This window comes from Pinus tabuliformis, chromosome 6 (assembly GCF_031772625.1).
Source record: "Pinus tabuliformis cultivar Carrire ecotype Pingquan chromosome 6, CPIR1, whole genome shotgun sequence".
Taxonomy (NCBI): domain Eukaryota; kingdom Viridiplantae; phylum Streptophyta; class Pinopsida; order Pinales; family Pinaceae; genus Pinus; species Pinus tabuliformis.
The window spans coordinates 1,563,798,993-1,563,810,291 of record NC_142292.1 but is presented as its reverse complement, the minus strand read 5'-3'; the positions used below and the strand labels follow the sequence as shown (position 1 = coordinate 1,563,810,291).

At 33.3% G+C, this 11,299-nt stretch overlaps 1 protein-coding gene across 1 annotated transcript; it reads left to right on the top strand.

The window, feature by feature from the left end:
* The first annotated feature begins 582 nt into the window (after positions 1 to 582).
* On the top strand, positions 583 to 996 carry LOC149264721 (disease resistance protein At4g27190-like). Its single transcript, XM_089400548.1, has one exon. The coding sequence runs from the start codon at positions 583 to 585 to the stop codon at positions 994 to 996; it is 414 nt and encodes a 137-aa protein (XP_089256674.1).
* Positions 997 to 11,299: the final 10,303 nt, after the last annotated feature.

The following is an 11,299-nucleotide window of genomic DNA, read 5'->3' as shown; positions in this document are numbered from 1 at the left end:
CAAAGCATGATAACATGTTTGTCAACATCAATATGGTATTAACTGGTTACGATTCAACAAAATGCGAGTGCGTCCTCGACATTCATTTTCGTCCAGCCTTGCCAAACGCTTTCCTACGCCACAGTATAAGCTTTCTTCTTGTTCAACAATTTGTATTGCCAACCCACGCATAATGTCGTGCATCCTGAAATACAATACGCTCCCATCAATGCCCCTCACAGTGGGTTCAATCAACCAACTATCGGCTAAAATGTTGACATATATTTTCCCGATCTCCAATGGATCGTGATCAGCTTCATCTCGCAGAAACCCTTCTCCCATCTACAACCAAGTCAGGCCCTCTGCATAAATGTTTTGGTCTTCTGGAAAGGCAGCAGCTAAGAAAAGAAAGCATAATTGCAGATTGACATTGTAATAACAAGAAGGTGAGGGATTTCTTTTGCGATGGATTATTGCTTTGGCTCACTGTTACTCAGTCTCCATCTTTTACAAATCTAAGGAATCAACTCTTTTCACAAATAGCAGCTCCAGATGAAAAAAAATATGAATCAAGAGGCTTTGAAAATATGGTTATATGAGAGTATGCAAGGCAAAAGGTTTGTCTTGTTCCTGGATGATGTGTGGGAGGAGGGCTCCAAATTGCTAGAGGAATTGGGTCTACTCCGGCTAACAGAGCACTCCAATTCCAAAGTTGTTGTGAGTTCAAGGAATGACAGAGCACTACGAGAGATGAGAGTTACTGCAGATTCGTCCACATTGATAACAATGGCAGATTTGATGGAGCATGATAGTTGGCAGTTATTTACTTATCATGCTGTTCCATACCACAACGGAAATCTGACAACAAACATCGAGGAAGGAAGAGCGAAGGTTGTGTGTGCAAAATGTGGAGGGCTTCCCCTGGCAATCAAAGCAGTGGGTAGGGCAATGGCAGGCATTATTGTTGCAGTCCAGAGGCTGTCAAACCCCAACAACAAAGATCATCAAGCTATCTAGGATTGCCTAAGGTTGAGTTATGAAGACTGTCTTGAGGAGGAGAGTTTTGCCGGAACCACCTTTGCCGAGCACGCCAATCCGCGAAAACGCAGAGTAGGCCTCTGCATCGATCACTAACTTCTCTAGTGTCGCAAAAGCATTGTGTTGCCCCACTATGAGAGGCTCATTGATGAAGAAACCCTTTGAAGCGTCAGGTTGGGTTGTGGTTAAAGAAGCAGGGACCAAAGTCGAAGAATTACACTGCTCTTCGATTCCTGCAAATCTCTGTCGGAGATCCTGAGTTTGGGCCAAGCTAATCAGAGGAACCAATTGGAGATGTCGTGTAATACCTGAAATCAAACGACTCACGAGTAATCCTTCAAATCGTTTTATAACGAGAAATCACATCATACCTCGGTATTGATGTGACATTTTTGATGCTTCGCGGAGAAGCTTATCCAACTTCTTGAGCCATACATTAAGAGCTGAAGGTCCCAGCTTATTGGGGAATTTTTTCGTATTCAAATCCAGGCGGTAGTGCTAGATCTCCTTCATAATCGGCTCAATCCTCCTTATAACATCTTTCAGATTTGACAATCCTTTCCTGCAACGAAGAGCAATGTTAATGTGAAGGAGGATCTGGCAGATAGTCAAGTCTATGCCCGGACCAATAAATCCAAACACGAAACCAGGATCACCAATGATATGATTGCAATCAATGCAATCAACTTGTTAACATTAGAAAAAAATCGAACCCCAAAAATTGGTTTAGGTTGATTTTTTCTTAAAATTTCTTTCCCGCCACTGAACTTCAGTATTACGAAGGTACGAACACAACAACAGGAAACCCTCTGAGGAAGGTAACCAGAAATTGTGGGCACAGCGCTTTTTAACCATTATCTCCATCCGTAATTATGAACAAAGCATTACATATTTATAGCTGCACAACGGAGTCATTGCGAATCTTTCGGTTAATCTTTAAACTTCTGTTCTGCATTAGAGTTGGTCAACAGCAAAACAGTAACAATCAGAATAGTTAAGAATACTATAAATTAATGTATTATATTTAAAAATCTACATTAAAATACCATAAATGAATGTATTATATTTTAAACGACTGCAATGTTTAGATTAGGAAGATTTAACCATTCAGATTTACGATTTTAATACATTAGAATTAAATTTAACGTAGAAACTATTAAAAAATATATCATGAAATGGGCCATCCATGATTCCATATTTGATATTAATACCGTATTTTATCCCGCTACGGCTTGCATTAATCCATTGACTTTGAATTGGAAATCGATAAAAGTGAATGGGTGGAATCCAAGACATTTCTCCGCGTTGAAAGTTCTTGAAATCTATAACGGTAGAGCTGAAATGTGAGGGTGGAATTAGCTAGGCTGTGATTTGATGTGTTAACTGGGTTCAACTGTTGCGTATCCCTAACGACATATGAATGTGAATGAGATATTTCTTCCTGGTTTGAAAATTCCACAGATTTATAATGCAAAATTAAAGGTTATCCACGCATTTTAAGGTCCCTGGTTTTCTCTATTAATTGACTTCAATTCATGCATTGCGTGTCGTTGAAGTTCTTTCGAAGCCGAGTGCAGTCAAGGGCTTGCACGGCAAGAATGGACCACCATGATTGTGAGAATGGACCACCATGATTGTGAAAGGAAAAAACACTTTCTCAATGAAATTGGCGTTTTTTTTTTCAAACAGAAAAAACGGCTTTCTATTAACGTAGCAAAGAAATTACATAATTTAGTGAGAAGAAAAATTCTCATACATCATCAGATAGATCCTAAAAACCAACTATTCCATATCAGAATGACAGTTTAGAGACAGATTATTTCACAATAGAATGACAATTTTCATGTGACCTTCCTCTTTGGAGAATAGGGCTTTTGTTAAAAAAAGACTTTAAACATAAATTACATTGAAGATAGAAGACTATAACAAAAAAATAGCGCAGAGAGCAAACAGCCCAAATATTCAGAGAAAGTATTTAGATCTCAAAATGACCCATTCCCTACAAAATGTTATGTTCAAATGACTTGAAGAAGATCCAATCAGGTTCCGAGTTACATCCATCTTTTGACAGTGGATCTGCTTTTCCGTTTTTACTCCGACAGATATGAGAAATAGATATGTAGTTAAACTCGTTGGTCAAGGACTTAGTTTTGAGTTTCCAAGTGGGAGGGATGGAGAATTCAAGGAGCCCCTCTCATTTGTCCATTCAATGACAATTTTAGAGTCTCCAAAAATAGTGCAAATAGCCCGATAACACAATAAAGAACACACTAGAGTGCAAGTAGCTCAGCACGAGTATTGAAGCCAGTGCCACAGTTCCAATGGAAACAATAAGTGCGTGTGGGCCCTAAGTGAATGGCCATACCACATCCACGGAGATCGAAAGAAGAAGCCCCATAAAAAACCAATAGGAAACTTCGTTTCCTAGCCCATATGTTGGGTGGATGAGGAGGACACTTGGGGACGGGAGATGATGAGGCTGAAAACACCTGATGGTAAGTTATGATTTTGCAGCTGGTCCACCAAATGTCAGGCTTCACTTGCTCAAAAATAAGTGCATTCCTAAGACGCCAAATACCACAGATAATGAAAAGAAGACTAGCGTCCGGAGGTGTTTGTTATTCACAGTCCAACTGCCAAGACATGAAACAATGTCTGAACAATCCCAATCTGTAAAGGAGTCGATCAAGTAAAGTACCTACCCGTGTCCAAATCGAAGTTGCAAAAAAAACAGTGAATAAAGAGATGATTGACATCCTCACCATGAGATTGGCAGAAGCAACATCTGCCCAAACCCTCGTAGCCTCCATTACATAGGATTTCCCATGTCAAAATCCGATTATGAACCACCAGCCAAGAAAAACAATTTAGTTTCAATGGCAAATTCCTTTTCCAAGACCGAGCAAGCCAAGGGTGTAACAGATTATGTCTAGAGGGCAGGGAAATTAACCTATATGCCTCTTTCACTGTGACTTTTCCCTACTGTAATCCTCCAAACTAGATTAGACGGTCTTCTTTGGGTGAGAGAATAATCCCAGATAGTTTCAAATCGGTAATGTATGACTTCCATTCTGGGATCAGAAGGTCTGGGAGCCCAATCTCATATGCATATTTCTAACGAGTCCAAAGCACCAGATCGGAGCTCGCTAATAAAAGTAGCTGTTTTTGGAAATCTAGGCGTATATTTTGAACTTTTGGGATGAACTGACAGCTCCTCGACGATTGTACCAGTCCGTAGGCCTTCTCTCCAGGCTTTAAAATTGACACTCTTTTACCTGTTTTTCCGTATTTTAGCGCTAAAATACAATTCGTTTTAAAATAAACACGTCACAGTGAACTTGCAGATAATTTCGAAAAATGTCAAAATGACGGTCGTATAAAAAAATCAGAAGTTTCAAGTTTTTATATATATTTTATATATTTATTTGTACCAGGCTAGCCCTGGGATATTGTCGAGTCGGTGATTTTTCAGTGCGGTATATTTTTAAATAAATTTGATTCAAATGCTTTCATGTGCAGCGCGGTCGATGTGAATGGTTGGTTGATGAGTTATTGACTTTGTACGCTCTCAATATTCGTCTACACAGTCACTGCTTCATAGAGTATTCACTCTCACGCTAAAGTATCTTTATCCGTTCTTCCTTGGGTTTGATGTCCCAATGAGTTTTCCTCGACATCTGTTTACCATTGTACCAAAAAAACAATGTTTTATTCAAGGTTTTACAGGTTTACAAGGCCCTTAGAATAACGGGATTTCGTGCCATAGATCTGGGTTCCTTTCATCAATCCACATACAGATCTGTGCTTATCCAGATAGATTGAAGATGAGGTCTCGCAATGAATTGCTTCGGAGGAAGAGAGCTCTAACACCTCTGCTAGTTTCAGTGCTTTTTGTGGGTCTTTTGTTTGTGTACTATGGATATTTCTTCAGGCCGAGATTGCAGAGGGCCTCAGGAGGCATGAAAAAGGGGAGATATTTCAGGAAGCTTGGATCCAGTGGCAAAGACAAAGATGAGGAACAGAACAAGGGATTTTCAATAATAAGTGATGATGTGAATGATGGCAATGCGGAGGATGAGACCAGAGTCATCAATGAAGATTTTTTGTAGGAGAAATGAGTGAATCGATACCCAAATCATTTCCTGTAAGAATTTCAAGTGCATAGGACAATACCCAAAACATACACTCTGAGAATTTCCAAAGTATTGCACATATTGCATTTCATATGCATAATTTGATATGTGATAATATAGATTGTTCTATGGATTCGACCTGTATGGGTCCTCTGTTTCATTATTTCGGTCTGCATCGATTGATGGATGTCTATTACATCACTGTTTGCAAGGCTCTTTCTACATAGCCCTTAGATGATTACATTTTCACATTTTTGTTATGGCTTTTTGAAGTGCTCACACAACAATGTCATTTTTTTCTTCTACTTTCTCATTAGCACCAAAAGTTTCTGCCCAGGTTTCCTGTGGACTGGTCGTTTAATGTAGTCGAGCTCTACTACAGGGGAATTTTGGTAATATAAAGGTAATATATGTACTTACTCTTACATTATCAATAGTCCATGTTTTTCTGTTTGAACCAAAAAATACTGGGATTTTAAAGTAAACAACCTATTTTAGATAGTTTTATGGAATTGATTTATCGATGGTCACGAGTAGGTCTCAGTACCAGTAGAGGCTATTACAACAGTATCCAGTGAGCAGTGGGTGGGCTAACATGTATTATACACTGCTCACTCAACAACATGTGTTATGTACTAATATATGTGATTATAACAATGTTTTTAGTTAATAATATACACATATGAAAACCAATCCAATGCCTACATATGCAGACCAATCCAATGGTAGCTTAGTGCAGATAATCACAACCACGCTGAAGTATGAGATCCAAATGCATAATAAGTATTCAATACATTTCTTAACATGAGATCCGATTGTCGGACCACAATAGTATCTAGTAGGCACTGGGTGGGATTACAATAGTATCAAGTAGGCACTGGCTGGGATCACAATGGTATTAGTATGCACCAATAGTTTTTTTGCTTTGTTGGTTATTTTTTGTCAGACACAGTTGTTTGTGTTTTTTTGTCGGTAATTGTTTTCTATGTTTTTATATATATCCTCACAGTCTGTGTTTTTACTTCACAAGTTTTCTGTTTTTGGGTAGTTTTCTTGCTCTGAGTTGGGTGGCTCTCGCCTTGATATTTGGCACTGGGATGTTTTTACTGTATCTTATTGTAATGTCTTTTTATGTTTCTGGTGGTAACCATGAGAGAGAAAGATTTTGGCTAGTGTAACTTCGTTTTTTTTTATTGAAAATCAAAATAAGTGAATTTTTTCTATTAAAAAAAAATCATGGAAACTTAATTTTGGCAATGGCGGGTTTTTTTTCCCTAATTTTTACAAAATTCAATTGCATTTTTGGCAATGGCAGGGTTTTTACCTTAATTTTTACAAAATTCAATTGCATTATTTCAAGTTTTGCAATATGAATCTAATTTGCAAAAGTTAAATAAAGTTAGTAAAAATAAATATTAAAAGTCATACGAAAAACAGTGAAAAAAATGAAAGAGTGATAAAAAAATATTACGTGATGAATAAGGGTACCCGTCAAATTTAAACCCTGATCCCTGTAATTGGCGTTTTCTTACTAACCAAACGACTTGTAAAAGTGGCCTTAACTGCGAGGATAGTTCATACTTTTCAAACTCAAAAATTAAACACACGGTAAAACATGACGTATTGGGAGTTATGTCAGCAATTTAATTCTACTGAGTTGCTTTGTGGTGAATGAACACGAATTTATTAAATCGTGAAAATAATTTGTTTCCATATATAAATTGTGATTTGGTTTATTGTTCTTCCTACATTGTGTTTCAAGTTATTGAAAGCACCCAACAATGGTGTGATAAGATATTTTTACCAAAATCTTTGAACAAAAGGGCGCGCAAGAATTCCATGGGGCTTTACGTGAATTCGTCGGGATGTCATGTCAGAAGTCGTATTTCTTAATGACGGGTCCATGTCTTCTTCAAAACCAATACTGTTTTTAAAAAATAAAAATGTCAAAGTAATTTATTAATAATATAAGTCAAATTATCAACAATAATATCAGTTAAATATTTAAGAACGATGTTTTGTATAACCTGATACAAAGGATTGGAACAGTCTTTTACAGTTACTATACATATGAAAGATATAGTTTTATTGAATAGAAGCTTAAGAAATTTTATATTGCAAAAAAAAAAGTATTTTTATTATAAATTAGGAAAAAATAAAATTATTATAAATTTATTTAAATTTAAGATATATTAAGTTTTAAGAGATTAATTTTTTTTTAATGTAACTGGAATAAAGATTTACACTTTTAAAGATTTGATTACTCTAAGCTTTTAGTAAGTATATATATATATATATATATATATAATCTGGTTCCAGGATTCTGGAGATTGGTGATCGTTACATTTATGGAAATATTGTCCACCCATTCTAATGGATCACTTTCTGCAGACCCCTAGAGTGTGGAGAAAATACTTGAGATGTGCTTTAACTAATAAAATGTTTTAATTATAATTTTTGTTTTATTTTAGTTTGTTTTATATAATATATACCTAATTGACATTGAAATATTTTATTTATGATTCACATTCTCCACTTTAAAATATTGATTTAGAACTAGAAAACATATATCCATAAAATATTTTCTCATTCATGTTCTCTATATATAACTTTCATTATTAGTATTTCGAAAATTTTTAATTTAAATTTTTTCCTGTATAAAATTTATATGTTTTATATATGGATGATATACAATTTATTATTATTAGTATTATTTTTTAGTTATTAATATATTTTTGTTTTAAATATTACATGTCAATTAAAAATAAAATGAATTACACATCATGTAATATCAATAACTACATATTAACTAGCACACCCATAGGTAAATATGGTTGATATACGCTGATAGACATATATCAAGCATATATATATATATATAAACTCATAATAATATTATTAATATTAAATAATTAGATTATCATTATATTATTCAAGAAATAAAATAATATAATAATAATAATAATATAAAATTATAAAAATAATAATAACAATTATATTGCATCATAATAATAATAATAATATATTATTATTATCATAATATACAAATATAATTATTAATAAGATTATAATATAATTAACATTATAATATAATAGCTATAATAATAATAATAATAATTACTATTACATTATTTTATTATTATTATTATATAGTATGATTATTATTATATTATTATAACAATAATATAAAATAATAATAATAATCACAATTATATTGAATTATTATTATTATTATTCTAATAGCTCATAATAATAATCATGATCCAATAATAATTAGAATTGTGATAAGTGAATTATTATGTGTAATTTTTTAAAGACCAACCATTTATGATAATTAATAAATATATAAACAATAACAATGATATTCTTATATATTTATGATTATTATATTAATATTATTACAATAATATAAACTCATAATAATATTAGTAATATTAAATATTAATAATTCATAATTACTAATATTAATTATTATTATTATTATTATTATTGGGGTTTTATTAATTCAATCATGTTTATTTTAGTATTTTTAATATTTATCTTAGGGTTTGTATACATTGGGTTTATAATATTACTCCCTTTTGTTTATCATTACCCAAGGGATTAATACTAAAAACGCAAAGGATTATGAACCAAAGGGAATAATATTAAACATAAGGGACTAATATTAAAAACCCAGGGAATTAGTGAACCCAACAGATAAATATTAAAAACCTAAGGGATCAAGCGCAAGGGATTGATATTACAAATACAAAAGATTAATAAAGATGACCATGATTGATATTATAAACCCAAGTTAATAATAAAACCATGGTTGACCATGTTTGGCTATGATTGACAATGGTTTACCATGACTGATATTATAAACCTAAGGGAACAACAAACCCAAGGGTTTGATATTATAAACCCAAAATGCAATAATAAAACGAAGGGATTAATACTAAAACCCCAAGGCATTATGAACTGAAGGGAATAATATTAAACCCATGGGACTAATATTATAAACCCAAGGAACTAATAAACCGAATGGTTTAATATTATAAACCCAAGGAATTAGTGAACCCAACGGATAAATATTAAAAACCTAGCGATCAAGAAGCGCAAGGGATTGATATTACAAATACAAGAGATTAATAAAGATGACCATGATTAATATTATAAACCCATGGTTAACCATGTTTGGCTATGATTGTCAATGGTTTACCATGATTGATATTATAAACCTAAGGGAATAAGAAACCCAAGGGATTGATATTATAAACCCAAATGAATAATAAACCCAAGGGATTAATACTAAAACCCGAAGGATTATGGACCCAAGGGAATACTATTAAATCCAAGGGACTAATATTATAGACCCAACATTCGTAAACCCAAATGTAAATATTACAAAGACCAAAATAAACATGATTTATTTTCATGGTGAGACAATATTTGTCAAAATGGGACATCCAGCCATTGGACTAATATGGTAAACCCAAATATAAATATTACAAACACTAAAATAAACATGGTTTATTTTCATGGTGAGACAATCTTTGTCAAAATGCGACATTCAACCATTGGACTAATATTATAAACCCAACATTGGTATACCCAAATATAAATACTACAAACACTAAATTAAACATGATTTATTTTGATGGTGAGACAATCGTTGTCACAATGCGACATTCAACCATGGTTGACCATGATTGATAATATAAACCCAAGGGATTGATATTATAAACCCAAATGAATAATAAACCCAAGGGTTTAATACTAAAACCCCAAGGGATTGTGAACCCAAGGTAATAATATTAAACCCAAGGGACTAATATTATAAACCTAAGGGAATAAGAAACCCAAGGGATTGATATTATAAACCTACAGGAATAATAAAACTAAGGGATCAATACTAAAACCCCAAGGGATTATGAACCCAAGGAAATAATATTAAACCCATTCGACTAATATTATAAACCCAACATTGTTAAACCCACATATAAACACTACAAACACTAAAATTGTCACAATCCCTTGTTGATAATATAAACCTAAGGGAATAATAAACCCAAGGGATTGATATTGTAAACCCAAATGAATAATAAACCCAATGGATTAGCACTAAAACCCCAAGGGATTGTGAACCCAAGGGAATAATATTAAACCCAAGGGACTAATATTATAAACCTAAGGGAATAATAAACCTAAGGGATTGATATTATAAACCTAAAGGAATAATAAAACTAAGGGATCAATACTAAAACCCCAAGGGATTATGAACCCAAGGAAATAATATTAAACCCATTTGGCTAATATTATAAACCCAACATCGTTAAACCCAAATATAAACACTAGAGACGCTAAAATAAACATGGTTTATTATGATGGTGAGACAATCGTTGTAACAATCCCTTGTTGATAATATAAAGCTAAGGGAATAATAAACCCAAGGGATTGATATTATAAACTCAAATGAATAATAAACCCAAGGGATTAATACTAAAACCCCAAGGGAATAATATTAAAGCCAAGGGAATAATATTATAAACCTAAGGGAATAATAAACCCAAGGGATTGATATTATAAAACTAAAGGAATAATAAAACTAAGGGATCAATACTAAAACCCCAAGGGATTATGAACCCAAGGAAATAATATTAAACCCATTCAACTAATATTATAAACCCAACACTGTTAAACCCAAATATAAACACTACAAACACTAAAATAAACATGGTTTATTTTGATGGTGAGACAATCGTTGTCACAATGTGACATTCAAACATGGTTGACCATGGTTTGCTATGATTGACAATGGTTGACCATGATTGATATTCTAAATGCAAAGCAATAATAAAATAGAGGGATTAATACTAAAACCCCTAGGGATTATGAACCGAAGGGAATAATATTAAACCCATGGGACTAATATTATAAACCCAAGGAACTAATAAACCCAATGGTTTAATATTATAAACCCAAGGAATTAGTGAACCCAACGGATAAATATTAAAAGCCTAAGAGATCAAGAAGCGCAAAGGATTGATATTACAAATACAAGAGATTAATAAAGATGACCATGATTTATATTATAAACCCAAGTTAACAATAAACCCATGGTTGACCATGTTTGGCTATGATTGTCAATGGTTTACCATGATTGA